The sequence below is a fragment of the Coturnix japonica genome, chromosome 3 (assembly GCF_054131305.1).
Source record: "Coturnix japonica strain WE chromosome 3, WE-NBRP24, whole genome shotgun sequence".
NCBI lineage: Eukaryota > Metazoa > Chordata > Aves > Galliformes > Phasianidae > Coturnix > Coturnix japonica.
Window position 1 is genome coordinate 58,237,406 of NC_140665.1, and position 26,485 is coordinate 58,263,890.

Here is a 26,485-nt window from a genome sequence, read left to right on the forward strand (position 1 = left end):
TGGAATTTAACTCACTTAGGTTCAGACTTTCTGTGACAGGCAAACACATGTTTGTGGATGCTGGATTTATGTGCATAAACGCCAGCTGGGTAATCACAAATCAAGTATCTGCACACACATATACTTACATTCCAAGTAAACATAGGCAAACAACTCACGTTAAGGATAAGGATTCTCTTCTAAATCGGATATGAGCCAGTATCTGGGAGGCATTACTAGCTTCTACATTCAGATTAGTAAGAGGTAAGGTCTCTGAAAATAGATGAAGAATTATATGATTGAAAACATGAAGACTGAGAATATGTTTGAATTTCATTTGAGCATATGTCTATGAGACCAGATGGAAGTCACTCAATAGTACTGACGATACAGTACGTATGAGGACCAGCTGAGGGAACTAGGGTTGTTCAATCTGAAAGAGAGACTAAGGAGACACCTTCTCTCCCTCTAAAGCTATGTGAAAGGAGGTTGCAGCAAGGAGAATGTCATTCTCTTTTCTCAGGTGACAAGTGATAGGACATGAGGAAGTGGTCTCAAAGTTCGCCAGAGGAGGTTTATATTCTGTATCAGAAATAATTTCTTCATGGAGTGGGTGAAGAATATTCAGGGAGGAAATGGCTAGCAAGAACAGGTATTGTTCATTTCCTCCTGCTGTAGATGCTACACCTGACATTCTTTCACTTATTCATTGTAGGTGGCTCAGAAATTAGTTGAAAAGAGGTTACTCCTGAATTACGCTCCTGAGAGCCTGTCTATTCTTGATTAGATTTTTTAACTCATTTGTCAAAATGGGGGTTGGAACTACATGATCCTTGAGGTCCCTTCCAACCCGGGTAATTCTGTGATTCTGTGATTCTGTGAAAATTGGTAACTTCTGCCTTTCATAAGGTGTTTGATTTAGTACCATATGTGAGTTTTATTATAAAATTAGTATTTTATAAACCAATAAAGAACACATTAGATGTATTAAGAATCATTAATTGGCAGATGCCCAAATGCAGCTGTCAGTGGAAAGTCATCAAATGAGGCATATTTTAACAGAATGATCCCTTTGCAGAGATTAATTCAATAATGTAATATTAATGCTCTGGAAAAAATACACAATATCACTGCTAGCAGCATTTGTGTACGACACAGAGCTTACCTAAGTGGCAGACAATAATGATGAAGACACACAGCTTGTCAGTCTGGGTGCACTCAAAAAGCCCCAATCTTTTTAAATGCCAAGTATTTCTAGGTTGAAGTATCTGGACATTGCCTCTCAAATTAAATACTGCACATAGAACAGGCACTCTGTGAGAACCACACTGAGCAAACTACTGAACAGGAGATTTCAGTGTGATGACGTAGTAAAAGAGGGGTTAAAAAGTCATTGCAAGTATGTAAATTGAGTAGAGGTTGGGTAGCAGTGCATATCTCTGTATGGGACACAGATAAGACCGGCACAGGAATGATAGAGGAGAAACTTCCAAGAATTGTCACTGCCTAAACACATAGTCAGACACCTTGCTCACTGCCATTGTTCAGCACACCCATTTCTTTTTTATGTGTAGCAACCAGTGGACAAAAAGTATGAGCTGTTTCAGGAGCAGTGGAGTACCATACATAACCACTGGACAGCATAACATCACTATGCTCACAGCCTATTTTCCTTTGCCCTTCACCTTTTTCATTGGTAACAGTGTTGCTCAGCACATTCACACCTCAGTGTGGTGAGAAGTACACGATCCTGTATCCTATATCCATGCTTCCCCACAGCTCGATCTGGTACACATGGGAAACTTGTTTTTCCTCAGTATTAAGAGAACAGAAAATATACATGTTTTTAAGGAGTAAAACCTTCTCAGTTATTTGTTGTTCTGGATTTATTTTTTTTTTCAATGAAATTTTGCACAAGATTCCCATCAGCCAACATTCTATAGATCCTGATAAAGATTTAAGAGCCCTCCTTGGGGTTGTGCTCAGTCTCCTGACCCTTTCATACCTATACAGTCAGACTAAATACACACTACATTTTGTCAGCAGAACTCAACTTGTTGATTCAATGAGAACTGGAGAAGTATTCTTAATTCTACTCAAAATATCTGTGCTCATTTAATTCTGGAAATGAAGTGTGATATGTGGCTGCATATTTCTGTGCTATTGGATAGACATAAACCAATTAAATATACTTTTATTTCTTTTTCAGTTAAATAAATCTTTTCAAACACATTATTTATTTCCTTAAAATAAATATTTATGTAATAAAACAATAAATGTTTACTATAAATCTTCAAATAAACTTTCTAAGAGAAACTGATGTCCACCTTTCTTCTTGGCTTGTGACTGACATGATAAATGACATATCTTACAGGTTTTTGCTTTAAAGAAATGTTTCCCTTCCTTAACATGTTATTCAGACTACATAACTGAAATAAGCATATATAAGCTATGATTGTTGGTTTAGAATATTACAAGTTATTCAATACATATCTACTGTTTAATGTTCTTGGAGTAACTGTATTTCAGAAGACTGGCCTCCTTAGAAAATAGAGGAATGTCTTATAAGGTCTTTCGATGTGCACATCTCCTAGTTAACTAGTTTAGGCCTCATAGGCAAACATTTCAGTTTCATACGTAAAAACATCACATGATAAATCATTCTTGTTACTCTATTAATATAAAATACTCCCCTCTCCCCCAGTAAATTACAATATATGTTTAATTGTCCCACAGCACTTGCCTAAAAACATACCTGCTTTCTGCTTGCGTCAGTATGGAGTTTTAGTAAATATCAACATATATACTATATTAAACATTGGCAAATACAAAAATGTGCTCAGTGCTAATTTCCTCCTTTTTATGCCTGGATCTGATGGGAAGATCATTTCAGGTCACTCCCACACCAGGAAAATATTTAACTCCTGACCAGCTCCTGCATAAGAGCAAACACATATTCACACTCAAGCATTCACTCAGGCTTCTCATCCTCTCAGAGTAGGATAAACCTTCTTTGCCAAGACAGGCTCCTGTCCTCTCCTACCTCTCAGTTCTTCGAGAATCTCCACGTCATCTGAGCTGGAGTTTGCAATTCTCCTGAACACTTTTTGGAGAGATTATATGAGAGGCCATGAACAGAACAGAATAACTTTACTATCAGGGGAGATGGCAAACACAATACAGACTCTCTCAAAAGAGGAAGATTGCAACATTTATCTAAAAAAATCATCTGAAGTTGTTATCATAAATTCTTCCTCTTCTTGCATTCACAGATGAATTTTCTTTATGGATAATGTAGTGCTCAGTAGAATGAAAGCAGGCTAGCTTCTAAACATGCCAAGTTTTTCCCTGTAATCCCAGAGGAAAACTGTGATTAATATGCATCTTTGTTTAAGAATTTACTCACAGAGGTAGTACAGTTAATTAATATATTTTAGAGATGCCAGCCATCCTAAATCATTGGTAAATACAAGTCCAGGGAATCACAGACTGATGCAGAATCAATCAATGAGGTGTAATAGATTGCTATGATTAACCCAGTCTAACAGGTTCCCATAGAAGGAGTGACTGATTTCCAATCAGAAATCCTTGGATTCATGACAGGGAAGTTACCAACTGCTTCTTTTAAGAAGTAGGTCTGGAATTTTTAAAACTAGTTTCTGTACAGTTTTTGGTTTTTTTCCTACTGTGAACTCTTTAAATTGCCTTTTAACCATTACTGACATACATTTTTTTGTTCATTATCTTTAGGTAGAACTAGAACAAAACTCTCCCAATTAAACAACAACAACAACAAAAAATGTTAAAACTTGCATAGTAGTCATTGCTACTACCCACCTCTCCGTGAAAATGTGACAGAAGAAAATGGTACAATTTGTACACAAAAGAATAGACAAAGCATGGCTGAAGAAGGTAGTACTGTGATGTACTTGAAGGCAAGTGCTATTGAAGCACAGGTAGTTCTTGAGAAGAGAAAATGAAAGTTTTCCAAAACTGCTAGGAAGAATGAGCTGCCATTTTGCAGTAAGTTTGAGCCTCAGAAAATCCTGATTTCTAGTGAAATAGATATTGCCTGGCCACACTTAGTTTTCAGGCTCCCAAATCTTCTGGTGGTATTCAGTCATTCTGAAAGGTAGACACATTTGGATATACAGAAATACATAGATTTGGGCTCTGGACACGCAGCTTCTTTTGAAGGAGAGCCATCTCCAGCTTCCCTTGTCTGACTGCATAGTTAGCAACAGCTCTGTTTGTTCTCAGTTTCCTGCCACAAATGGCAAGTATGCAATTGTGTTTGTGTTAAATGAGAGATTGTGGCATTATAATAGAACTTTCATGCAATAAGATAGATATCCTAGTACTTTATGGATGGTTAGACTGGATGGTCATGGAGGTCTCTTGGTGATTCTGTGATTCTGTGACTACAAGTAGAAGGTCTGAGTCTCCATTGCTGTTTGAGTAGAGGCTGAGTTTTTCAAGAATTTGATTGACCTCAGAAAAACAAGTATCAAGATTTAGAGGCAATGAGTCCTTAGATCTGGTACAGTTGCCTATGATTTCAAGATTTGTTTGTTGTTTTTTTTGTGTGTGTTTTTGTTTTGTTTTTTAAGAAAGCAGACAAAAATAAAACCATGGCATACATACATCCCAAAAGCTACTTTACTGTTCAGTATGCAGAGAATGTGCTAAGAGTCACTTCCTGTTAAGATGCACTGCGATGTCTTTTATTGATCCACTACCATGCAGTAGTTTGGAAAGACCAAGCCTGCATGCCTCACACTTCTGAAAACTTTTATTCATCATTATTAAGAACATCTTGGAAGAAGTTCAAGCAATAATATAATACATTCCTTTTTCTTTGCTCATGAAGAGTAGACTGAGCACATTTCACTATACGCAAGAAAGGGAGAACATATTTACACAGCATCTCTTTGAAGATTAAGGTCTTAATTAAATACATTGTATTAAGAAAGCATTTTCCTTTTGGAGACCTACATTTTCATTACAAGTAAATGGTGTGAAACGGCTTACTCTTGGCATTTAATAATTTAAGAAGGAAATATTCTCTTTTCTGTCCTGATTCTGTGCAGCATGTATGCAATTTCAGTTTCCCAGTATGCCTCCCTTGCCAGTATTGCCAGCAGTTTTCCCTAGATAGGATGAGATGAATAATGCCTTAGAAGTAATAGGCAAGGCATATACACCTAGCTCATGTGTAGCTCACATTTGGTTAAATGTATTCCAATTATTTTGACTAAAATTATCACCTCTAGCTGTTTTTGTTGTACAGACTCCTTCAGATAAGTACCCCATAGCTGTACCACTACATCCCAAAAAAATCACACTATGACTAAAGGTTCAAAATTAACAGTGTAAAACATTTGGAGTTTAGATTATGTAAAGAAACCTGTCTCAGGATAGATGGAGTACCTTCAAAATGCTGCAGTAAATTTAATTTGGCTGAAGGAGAAGCAATGAGCAATTTAAGCATAATGAAGAAGAAATAATAGTCTATTATATGTTCAGAGAGATGTAAGGGGAAGAGAATTATGGCAACTTGGAAAAAAATATATAGTTAAAGGTGTAGGTATAATCGTAAACATATATACAGATAGACTTTGGGAAGATGTAATTCACTGAGGATAAGGAAAACATTCCATGGGAAAACAAACTTGCATATGTCAAGTCAGAAAATTTTAACCTAAATAACAGGAACAATTGGAGTATTGTGTCCAATTCTGTGCTACTCAGTTAAAAAAAAAAAAAAAAAAAAAAAAGCAAGGACCTCCTAGTAGGATTCCAGTGGAGGGCCACAAAGACAATGGGCCTGGAGCATCTCCCCTATGGGGAAAGTCTGAGTGACCTGGGTCTCAGAGGGGATCTGATCAATGTCTATAAACATCTAAGATGCAGGAGGCAAAGGGACAAGCCTAGACCTTTTTCAGTGGTGTGTGGCAATAGACAAGGGGAAACAGACATAAACTGGTGCATAGGAAGTTCTGCACAAATATGCATAAGGACTTCTTTGAGGTAAGGGTGACTGAGCACTGGAACAGGCTGCCCAGGGAGGTTGTGGAGTCTCTTTCTCTAGAGATACTCAAGACCCACCTGGACACCTATCTGTGCAACCTGGTCTAGGGAGCCTGCTTTGGTAGGGGGGTTGGACTCAATGATTTCTAGAGATCTCTTCCAGCCCCAACAATTCTGTGACTCTGTGATTCTATAATATTCCATGGGTATGTGCTTGTACATCTAGGGCTGACTGAAGTCCTGTCTGGTCTTGTTTCCAACAATGGGCAGGGGCAGATGCCCAGGAAGGATATATGAATGCTACAAGCAGGCAGTTGTGTTCCCGTGATGAACTGCATATATTCTTATAACTCTTGTATCTCAAGAACTCCCTGAGTCAGTGGCTGTGGCCGTACTTTTTTTTTTTTTTTTTCTGTCTGTAATGGTCTTATACAAATATTTCATTTATGAAAATGTCTCTGGAAGTCATTTATATTTTCAGCATCTATAGTGCCATGTGGCATTGAAGGACAAATTTGAATTATAGGTCACATGAAAACACGCCTCCTTTTGTGTTTTCCAAGTATGATTACAGACCATTTTGGATGGTGATTCTTTGTCCTTATATTTAAAAATAAATGAAATAAAGTTATTTGGTTTCTCCAAGCCATTCATGAGTTTGTGTGCCTCAAGCCCCACAGGCTACTTTCTGTGCTTAACTGTCCTATTGCATTTATTCCCCATGTGCAGACACTGTTACATCATCTTTGTTATTCCTCTTAGTGAATTTTTAGTTTTATTATGCCTTCTCTGTGCCAGTCAACTTATGAATGCCCTTTCTAGACTGACTGCTGATGGCAGTCAATAGCACTGCAATAGGAAGACAATCTCTTTTGTAAATAATGCACCAACACTTGGTGCGTTCTTATCTAATAAATGAAATCAATCAAAATTATATAATTGATTTTCATTCAATTAGCAAATCAAAAAAGAAAGCAAGCCCTTACACATGGGAATTACATGTATCCTACATGTACAATATACATCCTAAGGGTTTTCCATCTTGAGCTCAACTTGGCCACTTCAGTAAGAGGGAACAAGAAATTCTTTAACAAATATATAACAGTTACAGGAGGACCAAGAAGAATCTCCATTCCTTACTGGATGTGGCTGGGAATCTGACCACTGATGATAAGGAAAAGGCTGAGGTTCTCAATGCCTTCTTTATGTCTGTCTTTAAAAGTCATACCAGGTATCCTCAGGATACTCTACTCTCTGACCTGGTAGTCTCAGTCGGAGTGCAAAATAAAACGTCCATGATTCAGGAGGAAACAGTAAGAGACCTGTACTGCCACAAGTCCATGTGGCCAGATGAGATCCATCTGAGAGTTTTGAGATGTAAAGAAAAAAAGATGTAAAGCCATCATGAGAGTAAGGAAAGTTTCATGGTGTGTTTAACCTCTGCTACACCCAAACCCTTCAGTGGAAAATGTCTTCTTGTACAAACTGTGCTTTGTTTCCCTCTGGACAACAGCAAAAGCAAACCTTACTAAAGGAAAAAATTCGAAAGTTTAAAATATTTCCCTCCCTCTCTGTGTCATGCAGGTGCAAGCAGTTTCTGCTGATCTCTGATACTGAACCAATATACAAAATTCAAAAAGCATGAAATTAAGCACTATTGCTCTGCTCTGGAAAAAAAAAAAATGTACACCATGGTTGTAGATGTTATACAGGTAATAAAGCAGAAGGATGAGTTACTTACTCTACTACTTAGAGCAGGTGCAAGCGTTAGCTAAAATTTTTAGAAGCATAGGAGCTCATTATCTGATTATATTTCTAGTTCAGGAAATCAGCAAGTAAGTAACTTACAGTGTTCCTTTTATTCTCTAATCTTTGTTGGTTGCATCGGTGAAAATAACTGATATGTTTACCGCCTTTGGTTTCTCTTGACAGAAATTAAACAATAGAGCAGCTCCAATCTAAGAATTCCTTTTCCATGGGAATTTGTATTAGTTTCAATCCATTGACATAATCAAACAGAATATAATCCAAGTTTTACTTCAAAAAAATTAATGTTAAGCATTCAGGCTCTTTAATAATAATATCATTTTAATATTGGTAATCAGAATACTATTTCCAACAAGAAATGAAATCATTTTAACTATTGTAGTTATGTATGTCATGAAATCATTGTAAAATTAAAGACATTTTGAAAAGGAAAACCAAAGGCTAACATATCATTTTACTCAAAATGCTCTTGCACATAAAAACTGCAAACTAGAATATTGAAATCAACACCAGTCATACTATAAGCCTGTGGTAGACCTGTCACAACACAAAATGTCCCTTTGGGAAACTTTGATCTCAAGATAGCTGACAGTTACATTCTCTGACTTTCCAAAATGATTTTTCTGATAGTACCTATACATTTCTCCCCAGGGTGCCATACTCAGTGAGGGTATGTGACAAAAATTCCTCAAGAGACTAAGAACCATATCAAATATCATTTATGGGGGGAAAAAAAAGAAGGAAAAAAAAAAGAAAAAGGTTTGCACATTTCAAATCCAAGTCATCATCCATTCTGTAACCAGCCTTCATGGCCTCCCATTATTTATTGACTTCAGCCCATAACACAAATTCACTTCAGTAATCTGACAACCACAAATTACACTATAAACAAGCAGCAACAAATGCGTTGAGCAGGTGCCTGGATGTTGCATCTAAAAAACACACATTTGCTGGTAGTAATTTGTAATAGAGAAATTCCTTTTTGAACTAAAATAAATTAAAAAACTATATTAATATTGCACATTTTTTGTGCAAGGGAAAATGATGATAAGGTAAAAATTAATTATTTCCAGGGGAAAATACTCAAGCAAAGCAACATTTAATGCATTTTACTGTCTATGCAGAGATGTAAATTGCTGTCACTGGGTTTTATAGTGCACTGATAAGGTGTTTCCAGGAAAGGGAAACTAGGCAGAAAATTGGTATCATTGCACATAGCTGATATGCTTATATTTAATAATTATGAACAGCTGATCCTTGAATAATAAACAGGGTGGAAGGGGGGAGTGGTTTCAAAATCAAACAACCAAAAATAAATGCCTACAGCTGCTGAGTTATGAAAACGTCGCTTGATTAATTACCTTGAAAAGGAAAAAAAAAAAAAAAAAAAGCTTATCTCCTCACTTTTCTGTGAAAAAAAATAACCACAAAACCTCAGAATTGATAAAATTAGAAGACAGGATGCTGGCGACAAATGGAGAATAAAGAAATCCCTATATATGTGGACCATCTACTTCCTTTTGTAATGTAGGGACATCATCAAAGAAAAATTAAAGGTAATGGACCTTAATAAAGAAGCAAAGAATCAGTGGTAATAATTCATGTCTTTTCTGAAAGCTTCCATTAATATGCACCCCCAAAAAAGGTGTAAGTATGTCGTTCACAAGCATTCTGACTTGAGATGAATCTAAGGTAATGCTGGCCTGAATTTTAAACAATCCACACTGAGCTAAGGTTTCCCTCTGCGTTTTATCAAAACATTACAGTGTGGAGTATTCTGATACTGTGAACTAAAGAGTTGGCCAAAGTCAAGTTTTCATCGCAAGACTGCTTATTAAGTCAGTTTTTTTAAGCTTATTTAAGTCAGCTGATGTTCTGGCAGATATATGCATATTTTGCTAATTAGATTTCATTTTTTGGTTTTAAGGCCATTATGCCTTAAAGTGACAGCAAACCATACCCCTTGAAGAACAAGGTATTTGATATATCTCTTGGAAGGAGATACACTTCCAAACACTTTCTTCAGAGCTGTAAAATTATTTCATTATCAAGTTTAGTCCACAAATGCTTTGTAGTTTGAAAGCAATTGCACTACAATGACACAAGATGTTATAATGGTTTAATGTGCTTGTACATGGGGCCAGACAAGATCACTCTGGTGCAATGCACGGGTCTAATTATTTTAAAGAAAAGTAATATGTATGAAGAATGAAATAAAGAGAGATTGGCATGATCTGTGATAAGCCTTGTATCTTTTATCCTTTGTTGCTGTTTTCTGAAAAGAAGATGCTTTATTTCACAGAATCATAGAATCACAGACCCACAGGATCACCCAGTCCAACCATCCACGCATCACCAATAGTTCTCACTAAACCATGGTCTTCGACACAATGTCTAAACATTCCTTGAACACCTCCAGGGTCTGTAACTCCACCACCTCCCTGGGCAGCCCATTCCACTGCCTGACCACTCTTTCAGAGAAGTAGTATTTCATAATGTCCAGCCTGAACCTCCCCTGGCACAGCTTGAAGCCATTCCCTCTAGTCCTATCACAAGTTACATGAGAGAAGACGCCAACCCCCAGCTCACTACAACCTCCCTTCAGGTAGTTATAGAGAGCAATAATGGCTCCCCTGGGCCTCCTCCAGACTGAACAACCCCAGCTTCTTCAGCTGGTCCTTATAAAACTTAAGTTTATTTTTACTTCGGATCTTTGTTATCCAAGAATTAAGAGGACCTAATACTAATGTAAAGCCTTAATAACTAGAAAATTTTCAGTTGATAGTCTGATGAACAGCTGTGCTTTGTGTTTTATGCCGATCACTTTAATATTTCAGGTTATTTTCATGTTTGTTGGAATTGTGGTCTGGACTGTGAAAGTTTATATGCAGTAAAAAAACGAACTGTAAGCTTTTGAATGTTGCAATTTTTCAGCATTATGTCAATAGAGATAATAAAAATCAATTTCATATTCAATTTTGCAATTTTTCAGTTAGTACATCAAGATAAAATCAGATTTTGATATATATGTTGTTTCCATTAAGACCAACATCTAAACCCCGGCTTCTTTATCAGGGTTAGGCTTTCTGCAGGGATTCTGGGACTGGATATGGTAAAATCAGTCTAATTCCAAATTTTTTGCTTCATGAAGAAGTGACGCCTATTAAGGAAATGTATTGGTTTTCAGAGATTGAAATAAAAAACATTGCCATCAAATTGTATAATTAACTGCATCCTCTATCATTACCACTGCTGTAACATTTTAAGAATGATTTTTATTAATAGTAAATAATTTTTACTATTACTAGTAATTTTTTTTTTTTTTTTTTTTTTTGCAGATAGATATGAATAGAATCGTAGCATAAAAAAAATATTCTGTCTATTTTGACCAATATAACATATTTTTATCCATATACACATTTCTTGGTTGTTAATCTCCAGCATTTTCAACAGCAAGGTCAATGGGAGAATAATTGTTTGAGAGCCTGGTAATCTATCTGGAGGGGAAGGAACACTGTCAGTCGGGGTTCAGGTGCTGAGGTTCCCAGTGACAGGATGGGGGTCAATGGACATAAATGACAACAAAGGAAGTTCCACAAAGAACTCTAGTTTGAGAGTTACAGAGTACTGGAACAGGCTGCTCAGTGAGGTCACGGAGTCAAAAACTCATCTGGATGCTTTCCTGTGTAACATACTCTAAGGAACCTGCTTTAGCAGAAGGATTGGATTAGGTGATCTGTTGAGGTCACATCTAACCTCTGTAATTCTGTGGTTTACAGTGTTGTTTAAACACCACTAATTTTGAAATAAATCTCTCTGCTCACATTTCCACTAGGTGTTCCTGTAACCTATGCTATGAGAGTTCTATTTTAGCCTGCTGAGGTTGTGTGACCAGTAATTAATTTCCCAGGTAAGTTTCTGTGACTTCATGGAAGCTGGATCTACATTGATGCTCCATTTGGTTGGAAGGTGTGTATGACCTTTAGCTTGTACAAAAACACTGGTGCCTGACAGCAAAAGCTTAGCTCTATTAGCCATTAGGGATCTAGTGGGATTGCTCTTCCCAACTACCTGTTTTGATGACACCACACCTGTACCCTGTTCCTCTATTGTTGGTGCCCATTGCAACACCGTTCTTTCAGGCCAAACACAAAACTGGGCCTCCTCCCAGCCTGCAGCCTCGACTCCTCTGGTAAGAAGCAAAGGTTTCAACCAGATCCCCTGTATGGGCTCACTGGGCATGTTGCACTTTACCCATATCACTGTGAAGGTGTAATGTGTTAGCTGTATAAAGTTTAATGTTGGACAGAAAGAAATAGGTTTTTTTCCAAACCCTGTAAAAATCAAGTCAAGATCAGTCAATTAACATTTGTTTTTCACATATGGGTTTTTCTTTAAGTGCTAGCAAGCCAGACAAACACTCCCAAATACAACACAAAAATATATACATATTTTAATTTTCATTTGGTCATATTTTATTTAACAGAATGTTATTCTTCCTCAGTATCCAACAGTGATTTAAAGTAGTAGTATTCTCCAAAGCAGCCCACTGATCACAGAGAACTGATGATATTTAAATATACACTGTAAAGAGTGACATGTTTCACAAGTTACTTAATCTTCAGATTTTAGGTTGGAACACAACAGATCATAAGTAACAATCTTACTAGGTCAAAGAATAAAATTCAAACTGACAACAAGTTGTGAAAATAGAATACTTAATGAAAATATACATAGAGAGAACATGATTGATAGACTTGTCCTGACTTTACAAATCTCAGACCCCCTGAGTCCTAACAATACTAAATTAGAAACGAACAAACAAAATTTATCCTGAGGATACAAGCACTGTTTGTAAATTACTTCTGTAACTTCTGAATTCTTGATGTGGTGCTATAGGCTTTTCTGCAGGGCTCTGAAGTAGATTACTGCATGCAACAAACAAAAACTGAAAGTATTCAGTTGCTACTACTACACAAGTATTAGAGAACAGAGAGGCTTAAGGCACAGATAGCCAACCTAGCTTCTGCAATTTTAGGTGTTGCCATGACTAGCTACTAATCACCATCCTCTAGGATGTTTTAATAGATTACACGAATGCTTTTACATGTGTATGAAAGCAGAATCAACAGGCAGGGAGAGTAGTTCACAACATTCATTGGAAAAGGACTACTGCTATAATCTACTGCTGCTTAATTGTTGGGGCCGTAATCCTTAGCTGAAGAGTGATAATTAGCAGCCATGAGAAGGCAACACCTTAAATCACAAGAGCTGTCTCAAGTGATTGTCTATCTACACCTTTATGGATTCCTAGCAAAAATCTTTGTATAATCTTCTTTGTATTCATCTATGGCGAAGTCAGGCTCTACTCTCATCTTCCATTTCACTCTGGACGGGATATTCACTCACCAGAGATTTCTGTAAGGGAAATATTTTAAATAATGGTTTTCAAGCTCCTGTCTGTAGATTGTCAGTGTTTTGTTGGTTGATGGTTTGTTTGTTTATTTTTATAGTTTTCCACAATTATACACAGAATGAATTATACACAGAAAACAAGATGTTGTGGAAAGCAAGGGGTAAGAGAAGAATGAATTCATATGGGAAAAGTTAGCAGGGTACATTTCATACAACAGACCATGAAAATGCTAGAGCCCACTGATTTAAGAGACATTACTGTCAAGCTGAAGCCTAGTTACCTGCAAAACATTTTTACTTATTTTTAATACTGCTAGGTATTCTACAAGTGTCCATCTGAACAAATTCACAGCTTTAAAATATTTTCTACTGCTTAATTTGTTCTGCCACTGAAGCATGAAAGATGCACAGGAACCTCAGGGAAAATTGTATTTTAGGGAAACTGATTACACGCTAAGTCTCATCAAGGATACAATGCAACCAAACACTGAAAATCTTTAATTCATTATAATCTTAGGCAACACTTGCAACCATCACCAATTTAGTATTTTTAGATTTAAGTGTAGTGCTTAAAATTGTTACTTTCCTTTAAATCATCTCCTCTCTGGCTACTACTAATATCACCAGCAGACCTGTTACAGGACACACCATTCGCAACAACTTGAAAGATGCATGATTATCACATAGCACCAAGGTGTATAGGGGAGGTCTCTGTACCATTTATGCTCACAGCCTTCTACACATAACAGGAGCAGATACAGATGTTAGGGCAAAACAGACTTGAATCCATTCTCCTGTTAAGTTTCCTCTGCAGCAGGGACTTGTAGAAATCAGGTTTAAATACATCAAAATCACAATTGATTTGAAAAGAGAGAAATATTTTTTTTTTCCACCCTTCTCATGGCAGATTTGACATTGGGCTACATAAGGACTCTTTAATATCAATTATAGAGAAAATGAAAGCCTCTCTCACCACTGTATTCCAATTACTGCTCTGTTCACTTCCACCTCCCCATTGTCCTTTACTCTGCAGGCCTCACACCTATATTTTTGGGTGTATGGCTCCTTGCCTTCTCTTCCTGTGTGACTTCCTCAGCCAGGCAGGGCACAGGAGTTTGCATCTTTCTACAGGTGCCCAAGTCTCAGTCAGCCAGGGTCTCCTCTCTAGCTGAGAATCTGGTGGCAAGCACTGAACCGTTTAGTCGTTCTCAGGCTCAACTGCTTTGTCTGTGATTTCACAAGATGCTCAGAAGCATCTTCTGAAGATTTGGGAAATTCCATTATAACAATACCAGTGAAATAGTGTGGGAAGAATTGGGAACTCTGCTCGTAAAATATGTGGTAGACCTTCACATCATTTTTGCCATTCCAGCTTTCTATCACAGGCCATTTTCTGTACTTAATTATTGCATTTTATCATTTTTCTATTTATCTCTTCCCTTTCTGTTTTCTCTCCTTAAATTTTTATTAATCAAGGGATCCCATTTGAGATGCTTGCCTTTAAACATTGCTGTGCATCACTGATGACATAGCAGCATTTTAAGGAGTCACAGAAGTATTTCCATATTAAATACAAATCCTAATTAATTTCCATGATTTGTCTGCTGTTGAGATATTTTCCAGTAAATTGACATATTTGCTAAAAGAAAATAGATTTGTCACACCTTTGTTAGAGAGTACTTATTGTTTGCAGTCAGTACAGAAACAAATGTTGCCTGACCAGAGTTCCCATAGACAAAACACTTTGGTCATTTATTTTTTTAACATGAATAGCATGCTATAAGGGAACATCCACATTTTCCATTAGAGCAGTGTTTCCTTCCTATATGAATTCTGCAAAATTATCACCAGCTCAGACTTTGAACTCACTGTAGAAAGCTTCTTTTTCAGTTCTAAACTTGAGTTTGATATATCCACTATTAAACAAAGCAGTTTATATACACAAAACTTTGGTGAATGAATGACAAATTACTGTGAGCTTGTGACCTATGCTTCAGCTGCACCAATGCCCACTATACAACAACTCATCGTTTTTTAAACAGCAAAATCAAGTAGCAAGTTTCACATTCCATCGGGGCTCAGTGCTGTATTTGTGACAACAGACTTACATAAAGGAAACAAACTAAGATCCCAAAATCTGATAGGAAAAATTTCCCACTCAAATGGAAGCTGAAATGCAGACAGAATGATATATCAAATTTAATGTGCTGAATACAGACCGTTGAAACAGCATCATTAAGAGTTACAAGGTAATACAGAATGTGAAGTCCTATCTAGTTAATCTGCACATTCACTGGAGGTCACTTAAGAATGCCTCCAAATGAAATGTCAGTGTTCCTTGTATGTTTAACAGGAAATTAGTATTGTTCAAAGCTGTGATGAAGAGATCCTCCCTTGGCAAGTTCAGAGTTCTCTATTGGGCAGACAACAGTAAAAAGTTTTTCAACAATTAGATGTGGAAAATGTTATTTCATCTTGGGGACATAGTTCGTTTTTACCAATTCCTCAGCAGAAGGCACATACATTCAGATATAACTCAAGCAAACCATCCCTGGTTTGCAAAGGGCTCAAGCTAAAATGCTTAGGACATTTCTAAGGAAACTGGGCATGACGGAATAAACAGACAGACATTCTTCTCACACAAAAGATTTTCTCTCTTTCAGTTCAAACCAGACTGAGTGATCAAAGCAGTGCTTTTGCCATACGTAAACTCAGTATGAATGTCTTCTATTGAGATTTGAACATCTCTGCCTGTTTCCATATTGCTACCTGAGAAATGGGATAACTAGTATTTTCTTGATTTCATAGCGTGCTTTGAACTTTTTGGATAAAAGTCTTATTCTCAGCACCACAAACGCATGCACAGAAGCTTCTCACATAATGCCTTTCATTAAAAGGACTTTACACAGCTAGCCATGTGATTTTTTCAGTACAATTCTTTGAGATCTTTTCCCTTGTTTTTCACACTGATATTCTGACAAATATTTCCTAGTACCATGTTGATAGCTCGCAAGGACTTTCCCCAGAGGCAAATTAAAATTATCTAAAACAAATTCAGCTTCCCCCTGCCGACAGTCCTCTTTTAATATTGTAAACAAAATCCTGAAGTCTTATTTTGAATTCTTTTCTCGTGTATACCTTCTTCAAAAGGTGACTTTTTCAAAAATCTGAAAAATTCAATGCACCAGTAACAAAAATAATACATTAACAGGGACTTGACAAGAGCTTATTGCAAATTGATTTCCAGGTAATTCTGAATGGTAGGATTACATTTGGCAAAGTATTTAATTTCCCAAAGAGAAATAATGAAAATAAATAATAAAAGAAATTAACATGAGACCATCAAGTTACAATTTTGTCAGATATTGTGCTTAGGCTTTGCTGTGTCTGTTTAAATGATACAAATAACATTCCATGCAATGTAAAAACAATTCTTTAAGAGAGACACAACTGAAGAAAATCTGCTCTTCCACACAACAATACAGCTGACATCTTGAGGTCCATTCTACACCTATTTTCTTTAACTCTGTGTTGTTTATGTATACCATTATAAATATCTTTAGTGATAGGCATCTCATGTTTGCAGAGTGCAAAACATCTTTTTAAATATGCTATACAATAAATTTACATTTCTGTAAAGAAAGGCTTCTTAAAGCTATTATACACCTATTACCTACTGGGAACCTGCATGTTTGTTGGAGATAAGTGGGACTGATTACCTGTCTTCATAAGGCCAACAGACTTGCACAATGTGATTATAGAATCAAGGAGCTTTAGGGCATTAAGGTTTCCATGACTTTTCCATATATGTTCAATAAAGTCTGTCATTGAAAAGACTCTAAGAGAGCATTTTTTGTTCTTGCCTAAAGCATTAAATCTATTTGACACTTTTTTTTCTCTTTTTATTTTTATTTTTATTTTTTTCACTTAGCTTGTTGAACAGGTAAATCCAGTCTTTCCACTAAGTCCTTCATATGGCAGGATTCTTCTTATATGCATATCAGCATGCGTAAGCACAACAAGATTTATTCTACCCAATATACAACAAAGGTCAGAAATAAAAATGACCCTCACAAACATTTGAATTTTATTTTTAGCACTTCAGTTCTGCTATAAAAATTCAACATTAAGTGTTATTATAATAAAGATTGGAAAAAGTTTTCAGTCCAAATTTCAGCTATTAAAAATTAACCTATCTATAAAGATTTTCTACAACAAGCTAGGGAAAGAAGGAAACCCTTTATGTACTCTAATGAGTAAAAGAGAAACGCATTCAAAGAGTAACAAGAGCATGTGACAAAAAATTGCTTTTCTCATCTGTTTTTGGATTTTCTTCCAGTGTCACAACTGCAGTTACCACTGCAAGAATTTGGTTCAGTGAAATAAAACTGTAGCCAAGAAGACCTGTAGCCCAACTCCTTAACAGTGAGGATCTTATTGAAAAAGTAGGTTTGTTCTTGGTGAAAGATGAAGACCCAATAATGCAAATATAACCTACTTTTACTAACTGGAAATAATAATTAATGCTCATTAATTTCAAGCTGAAATCAGGTATCAGAAAACATTACATAAATTACAGCTAATAAAGAACTCACAAACAAAACAGATTTATCAGTTGGTATGCAGAAGCTTCATACAGTTGAGCAGATATACTTTTGTACAAAGATACTCTTCAGGATTAAGAGGCATTTGCGTTTTCTGTCCAGACAGCTGGTATAATCCACAGTCAGCGCTGGGCAGGCTTACACCAATGTTTGGCCCAAGTATACAAAAGCATCCATGAAGACTTTGATCACTATTGTGTCACAGTTTGCACAAATGTGACTAAATCCCAGAGCCCTTACAAAGTGAACATTTCTACTGATATTACAGTTTATCTAACAAGGATTTAAGAATCAGCTACAGCAATATACTATTCCACTAGCCATAGATGTGGGAATGTATAACATACATTCAAATATGGCACTTACATACTCTAGAGATATATTCTACCTAAATAGCATGATGTTACAAGATTCATGAAAAATAGAACAAAACTGTAGATAAGAACTCTTCATATTTTCAAGCCCATCAAAGTGTGGAAGTAGTATTACAGTACCTTCATCTACTGAAAACTTGTAGGACAGACTGCAAAGATGTAGGCAGCTAAAGTTCCCATTCACCCTTTCTGCAACTGCCACTGATTAATACTTCTCAAGTTCAGGCTCTGTATCTTTTCCCTTTGCATTTCATAACAGGTCATGAAAATAAAAATAAGAGAGTGGAAAGGAGATTATTAGTTCAGACAAGTTTCTGCAATATGCATGTTGAAGCATATTTTATTTATCAGTATTCCTAATGAACTGCTTTATCTACGTACTGCCTGAGCTAATCAAGGGTGATGCTGGAAGAGACTGGCTTATCTCAGCACTGAGGAATGCCAAAGTTGCCACCATGGATAAATTCTGAGATTTCCAAGATTTCTCTTAACTCTCCAGAGTCCACCAATTCTTAAATCTGGAATCATTCTGAGCAAGGAGAGGTGACCTATAACCAGCAATTTTGAAATTTCAGTGAACACTTAAGTGACGGAGGAAACTCTTACCACAGAGCTTCAGAGGCATGGTACCTATGAGCTATTGCCTCCCTAGTGGTCATCTGTTGAGCATATTATAAATGACTGCATTGTTCAGACGTGCTGTTGCAATATCTCCAGTTATCTGGATGTTTAGGTTAGCATCCTGTGCTATCTCATCCTGATCGCAGTTAGCCCTAATAAGAAATGCCTGTCTAGATCAAAGGATGTATTCTTGTCTCAGTATATAATAAATTGCACTCACATCAATGCACAACAACCATTACACAGCCCCTGCATTTCAGCTAACTTAATACCTAGTGAAACCTGTTGCTCTTTTGAGGTAAAACATATTTTTCCATTGTGGCACATGTTAAATGTATACACTTACACTACAAAAACAAACAAACAAAAAAAAAAGTGCCCCAAATACATAGGCTGAGGTGTTTGACTACAACTTATTTGTATTAATCCTTGCTTGGTGTGGGATGCTGTGGTTCTATGGAAAGTTGTACTATATTAATCATGACATCTCAATATACAATCTATAATATATCTAGAGTACATTGAATAGGTATGATTTCCTGAATAAACCTTCGATTAAATATTCTTGTCTAACAATGTCACCTTCTATGTTTGTCAGAGATTGGTAAAAATATATATATGTGTGTATCCAAGTCTCCCAATGCACAGGATTCAGTGATTAACTTTTAAACTCTGCTGCCAGGCTTTACCTTCAAACATTGGTTCTTGCACTGAACTTAGAGGATTATTTTCTCACTACAAGGGAGAAGAGAGTTCTGAAAAACTTCTTGACGTGCACCCAAAATTCAAGAGAAATAACTCCAATATAGCCCACATTACAGAACCTAGATTAGGGTAACAAGCCAGGTTACTTGCAAACTATAAATAAAAAGTTAAGGAAGAAACCACACAGACTCATACAGCCAAACATCAAAGCTGTCAAAGAGTTGGTTCCAGCTCATCAGTTATCTTCTTCACAATGCTACATGGTTTATGCTAAATCACAATTCTAAGCCACAAAGTTAGTTGGAAATAAATTCCTACATTTAGGAAATACTTGACTGGTTACAGCATCCCCAAGTTCTTATAATTGCTCTTTATCTTTGCACACTGCTGAGCATTGCAGAGAATATACTGTATATTGCAGTCAATATACTAGCTGCAGTATGGCTTCCTACAAGAAGGACAACATTTAGTTGGTTTGATACTTTTTCTTGTCCAGTATGTGTTTCTCTATGTGTGTGCACGCATGTGTGTATGCATGCACATTTTCTACTCCTTTGTACAGTGCACATCACTGACATGTTTAGTAGTCACTCATAGCATTTTGTTTACCATAACTTAGAAAGTCAAAGTGGAAGATTATATTGTATTTACAAACAAGTTGGCACTTACATAATAAATTATTGATTCCTATTTTTAAGTTATTTTCCTTCTTTCTTCTTTTTCACCCCAGGGCATCCAGAATTCAGGCAGAATAGTAAAATCTTATGCCTGCTTCCATTATGCTACGTAAACATGAGTAAATAGGATTCCAGCTGGTACACTCCTTCCCAATGGTTTGCTTGTTGCTGAGTGTCTTCCACTTCAGTTCACGTTTGATGCTCAGAACTGTTAGTCAAGGGAAAGCAAAGGCTGCATGTTTTCTTCCTCATTCTTATCCATGCGTTTTAGCACCCCAGGATCCACCACCGACTGAGACCTGAAAAAGGGGAACATGCTTATTTGACATTTCTAGATGAAAACGAATGTATATCTCAGCTTTCTTTTGCTTTTCCTTTCTGCCTGGAGTTAAAAACAATGATACTGTTACACTTGAGCATCCAACCACTGCAAATGCTTAGAAAATACCTTTAAAGAGTGGATACATGCATTTAAAGAGCTCTGTGTTGGTTTGTGGAAATAGGGGCAAGAAGTGCAAAAAAGAAGATCCTTTCTTCAGTGAAGGAGAGAAGGAAAGTGTGTCCTTTGCACACAACAAAGAGCAAACTAAGCTGTCTATTGTATTGACATAAGCACTGACCCTCTCTACCAGAAAGCAGTTGTCTGGTAAAGAAGGTATAATTCAGCGACCCAGATGGCTAATGGCATGCTGCAATTAGTGGCATGTATTAGCTAGAGGCCTATTTGTTCCTTTTCCGAACAGCACTTAATGCAACAGAGCATGCTCCTGAGCCAACCCTGGGGAAGCCTGCCATGGCCAGCAGGATTTCTGAAGCAGTGAACACATCTGTCAGACTCACTTGTCAGCTCAGTTAAACACAGCAGAAAAGGATGGCAAAAGGGCAAATTCAGTGATGACTGTAAACCTTCTCCAGATTCTCTGATTCAGCACAGAAGCATGACACTGGTATGGATATCATGCGATGGCCATTTGCAAGGGAGAAAGAAGAATCCCCAGCATCAAGAAAAATCAAAATATTCTGTTGGAAACAAAGTCTGAAGTGGTAAGAATGAGTATCACATCGTGTCACAAACTTGTCCAAAAACAGACACTTCTTGGGTACAGTAAAAGAAACATTTGATAGATGTTTCCTTTAAAGTGTGATGAATCTCATGCTAGAGATGCAAATCTCTCTTCCTTCCAAAGGAAGGAAATGTTGAAAAGACATGACTAGAACATGTGTGCATCTCAATAATGTAGGCACAATTTTTTTACCAGAAGAAGCACTACAGATTTTCCCATCTGAATGTCTACAGCACAGAGAAAAAGGTTTATGAATTTAAGATAAAAACATATTATCAATATCCCACTCTAGAATGATCCCCTGATGCCAATGAATGAGGCTGCTTGCAGGAGTTGATTCGTTTTTTCCCGCAAACTATAAGAAAACATTTAAAAAAACAAACAAGGAAAAACATCTGAATCAAACCTTATTTGAATACTTTAAATACAAGGATACTTTCTAACAATAATAACAGTCAAGAAAATCAGCTTTAAAAATCTGATGGTCTCTCTTCTGATAAACACAATTAAAAAATTTTAATTAATACTGCATAGCAACCATCATCTAGATTGTTAGTCAGCTCAACAGGGAAAAAGTTAAACCAATGAATTAAAAAAGCTTTTTTTAAATCTCTACAAGGAACTGTTCAAAGCTGATTAAAATTTGCTGGTGGGAAACTGTACTAGAAAATCCAGTTCATCAAGATAAAAAAAATGCTGTGGGAGCATACTAATTTCAAAGAATTCCCAATTGAATAATACTAGTACTAATAGCAGACTGAGCCTTCTTAGGCTGCCAATATCTGGGAAACCAGTTTCCATTCCACATTTGTGGATCTGAAGAAGAGATAAAAAGTCTGCAAACCTGGACTCAAATTCCCAGGGAGGCAGTTAGGACCATAAATTCTCAGGTCCTCCAAGCTTCCCAATTCTATGGCAGATGTGAAAATGAAACTGCACAAATCCTGACCTATGGCTTGCAAGTTCAGGAGAACAAATTCTTTGTAGGAGAAGAAGAATTAGATTTCATTCAATTTAAATCAACATTTACTGTCTTCCAATTCAGCAATTCATGCACAAAAGGGAACATAAAACATGTTACATAAAAGGGAAAGAATTTGTGTAAATCCATAACTTCTTTTATTTCTGTCTCCCAAACAACTTTACAGACATTGCTGAATATATTCTCACAGATCACAATAGGCCAGAGCTGTAATGCAAAGTCCCATTGCAGAGGCAAGGAACCAAAACTATACACAGATAATTTGCAAACTTGGTCAATCCAGACATCTGTGCTGTGGAGTTAGATGTGCAAATCCTTGTGACTCCATCTGAATGCCTCAGCCATGACAGCCATGGGTGTACAAACTAAATACAATTACTGAGGCAGCTGCAGCAGTGCCACAGTGTGAGGTTTACGCTACTTGGTGGGTTAATTTCCCCTTATTTCCACCTGTCTACCCATGATTAGTATCTTTAACCCACCTCTTCATGGACTTGGGAGAGAGGTCCTTTTCTATATCTTTTGCTGGAGCATTGTAGGAGTCTGCATTGCATTCACTGTCATCATCATATTCATGGTCTAGCAGTGTTCTTGCCCATGTCCCCATGTCATATGGGGGCAACATTCCTCCAAACTCTGAAGGCAGGATCTCAGGATGTATTAGCTGATGTAGACTGTTGAGGTTATTACCGTGAAGGAATATCTGTATTTATATAAAAAGATAAAGCAGTTTCACAAAAATCATCAAAGCCCAAATTACATCATCATTATTACATGATACTGTACAGTTTCAATATTATTTCTATGTTGAGCTAACAGTGATAGCCACCAAGGCACACATTACTTCTACCTTAAGTACAGTCAATGTTCATATACCTACAAAGCAACTAAAGCATTGATGTTTGCAGGACAAGCAACTTAAGGATTGCCCTTGCAGTCAAGAATGCCAGCCTTAAGCAGGGCTGCATCAAAAGAAGCATAGACAGCAGGTCAAGGGAGGTGATCCTGCCCCTCTACTCTGTGCTGGTGAGGCCTCATCTGGAGTGCTGCGTCCAGATGTGGAGTCCTCAGGACAGGGGAGACACAGACCTGCTGAAGCACACATCCAGAGGAGTGCCACAAAAATGATCCAAGGCATGGAACACCTCTCCTACAAGGATAGGCTGAAAAAGCTGGGGTCAACAGCCACTGCTTCAGATGTCTTAATAAATATTTAGATACCTAACTGATTTGCACAAATATTCCACTGCCCTGTCGCTTATTTTTAATCTTGTAACAAACCCAGGAGGTATACTGTACTTCCCGGTTGTTGATAGAAGGTCCTTGATTTAAGATAGGTCTCAAACACATCTGGCACTGTAATGTTCTTTGCTGAAGCTGTAGTCAATGAAGTGCAACTGTATCCTGCATAATGAGTTTTCATTTACATATTTATAACAGATATTATATAAAAACCTTTGTAGTCTATAGTTCAAAATCTGTGAATACCAGAGGCCTCCAAAGCATAATCTGACAGTAAAAAATAGGTAAACACCAAGGATCATTGTAGCCTTGTAGACTGTGTTTGCAGAGAAAAAAACAGCTCCTTAGAGACCTGACCTTGTAAGCAAACAAACAAAAAATATCACCACATTCTTTGTAATGATTTTGAATGGAATGCTATGTTTTGCTGGATGACAAATTTCTTGTTACAGAAATAATATCATTCTACATGCTATTGCCACCAAGCTCTAATTTAATTGCACTGATGCAAATGCTGCAAATTAAGCAACAACAGAGAAACTGCCTGTGCTCATGCACAGACACATGCACACATATTTCCTTTCACTGACTTTAGCTCAAGTGACTATTTTCAAGCTACTGTGCACCAGCTGTGTATTTTACTTCATACTAATATCAAATAACTAGAAAAGAACTTGATATTAATACGTCTATCATAAAAGAAAGACACAAATCATTCCAAAATGTTATTGCTACAACTTCCTTATAAAAATTGCAATACTGACAATACCATTACATAACCCAGAAGGAATCATATGCCTGTATGTAAAAATACATTTAAAAACACTGCTTTACAGTGTCCTTGAGGGATAAAGTTACAGGTGTCTGTAAAACCAGTAAATTAATTGCAATTGCAATTAAAAAATTTCCAACAATAATAAGCCGATGTATATCTATGTATATTACGATACATCTACTGACTACAATTACCAGGTTGCAAAGAATGAAAAAAGAAGTATACCCTTTTTCGTGTCTTCTCCTTTAGAAAGGGTCGTATAACAGTGTAGAGGGCGTGAATATACCATGGTTGGTTGACAAAATGTATTCCTCCAAACCGAGCTGGAAAACTGTCCTGTACATTGGAAAAAAATAATAATAGATGCAACGTGAGTTACTTGCTAGCAAAGTAGCACCACACTTTTTTTTTTACTTTTTTTTTTTAATGCTGAATGCTTTCATTTTTATAACTTACATGAAAAGAAATATTTTTCAAAAACAGCATCCTTTCAGTGTGTTTCAGCCTTCAGTACCAAGGAGCAACACATCCTGAGCAGAATGGTTAAGAACTGTAATGAAACAGCTATGACATTCAAAAAACAAGAACGGACACAGTATTTCTAGCCTATAGAAATGCTTTGAACACACATTTGTCCATAATTTATCTACGCAATACATTTTTCTCCTTCCCACTTCTTTAGAATTGTATTCATTTTCATTACTTATCACTACCAGTGTCACTGAAGAGCACCAGAAATGTCCCTCTGACTTCAACTACTGTTAAAAATGTCTCCAGCATTTCTCATATTTCATAAAGTTCAGAATACATTAGACATCATGCATGAATGTGTTACACAATATCCAGCACCATAATTTTTCTCATGTTGTCAGAAGCCTTCTGGGAAAAGGTATGGATGGAATATCTGTATTGAAGAAATGACTTTTTTTCTGATCAAAAAACACAAAGTGTAGATAACTCCCCAGTAAAGTTTCTGATTCACATTTTCAGTTTCTAAGTGAAGAGAATATGCCAGAGGATCTGGCTATCTGAAGAGGGCAAACACTCTGTCTTGGAATACTATTGCCAAATTCATCACATGTCCTGATTCTGTCTTCACCTGATTGATCATACTCTCAAGCAATGCAATAAGCTGCTGCTGCTTCCCATGTTGCCTAGACTTACAGGCATAATTTGATGCTACTTTCATCATCTGATGAATGCCTCCCTTTTTGTTTCCTCAGGTTATGTCAGAACCTTTATGATGTTCAGGTATACAAGTTTATTAAATGAATGGCCTCCTTTTGAACGTTTATTCAACATGTGATACACATCCCAGGCAATCACAATAGTCACTTATATCAAAACCATATTTCCTTACAGCAGCAGCAGTTCTCATCTCTTGCTTGACAATACAGTTACAGACAACACGTTTGCCAGCTACATGTCCTGCTCTTGCGTGGCTGCAATAATGCAGATTCAGGCCAGCGTCAGAGGGATCAGAAGCTCGGAATGAGGCAATCAAATATTTTGTCAGGACCACCTGTATGAATGTACTTTTATTTTTTAACCTCTTCTGGAGATAAGATAGCAGAACATATACAAGTATCCACCAGTCTGGATATATAAATATAACCCACAATGCACCACTTGAAGCATGCTGTCAAATAAGGAAAGCAGGAAGGAAACCTTTAATGAAATGTGTGCCCCGGTGGCGCAAGTGGTAGGAATGCCGCCTTGCAACACCAGGGCCCGGGGTTCGAATCCCTCCTGTGGTGCAAGTGGTAGAAGTGCCGCTCTGCAGCACAGAGGCCCGAATCCCGGGAGTTGGACTCGATGATCTCTAAGGTCCCTTCCAACCCACACGAGACTATTACTATTACTATTACTAATGAAATGTCTCCAGATAGTAATATACTTTGAAGAAGTATACGTGCCAAGAAACCTCCATAGTTCTGCAAGTCTGTACAGAACTGCTGCAAAAAAGAGGAGAGGCCATTTGATCCTCTGAACAGTGCCATTCAGATACTGGTAGGCATTCCTAACCAAGGAAGTCTTATCCGCTTACAAGCAACATGGCACAATGCAAAATTGTAATCAGAATGTAATCACACATGCAGGTGCCTTATACAGAACTGACAAATGCAGACACACATATGCATGAGATTCCGTTGTTGAAAATCTCAATCTATGTGATTAATATAGTATCTCCTTTTTCCCTTCTCTCTGTCACCCTTTTACTTCGTGCCACTTACCTTGTAATTCCAACAT

General features: G+C 37.0%; 1 protein-coding gene across 1 annotated transcript in view; it reads right to left on the bottom strand.

Moving 5' to 3' along the window:
• Positions 1-12,227: 12,227 nt before the first annotated feature.
• CLVS2 (clavesin 2) overlaps positions 12,228-26,485 on the bottom strand; it is a 55,149-nt gene continuing 40,891 nt past the window's right edge. The window contains exons 3-5 of the mRNA XM_015858780.3: positions 24,461-24,571; positions 22,701-22,921; positions 12,228-20,471 (exon numbers count right to left, since the gene is read on the bottom strand). Of these exons, the coding sequence (XP_015714266.1) occupies positions 20,384-20,471; positions 22,701-22,921; positions 24,461-24,571 (420 nt within the window). The 3' untranslated portion in view covers positions 12,228-20,383. The remainder of the gene's footprint in view (positions 20,472-22,700; positions 22,922-24,460; positions 24,572-26,485) is intronic.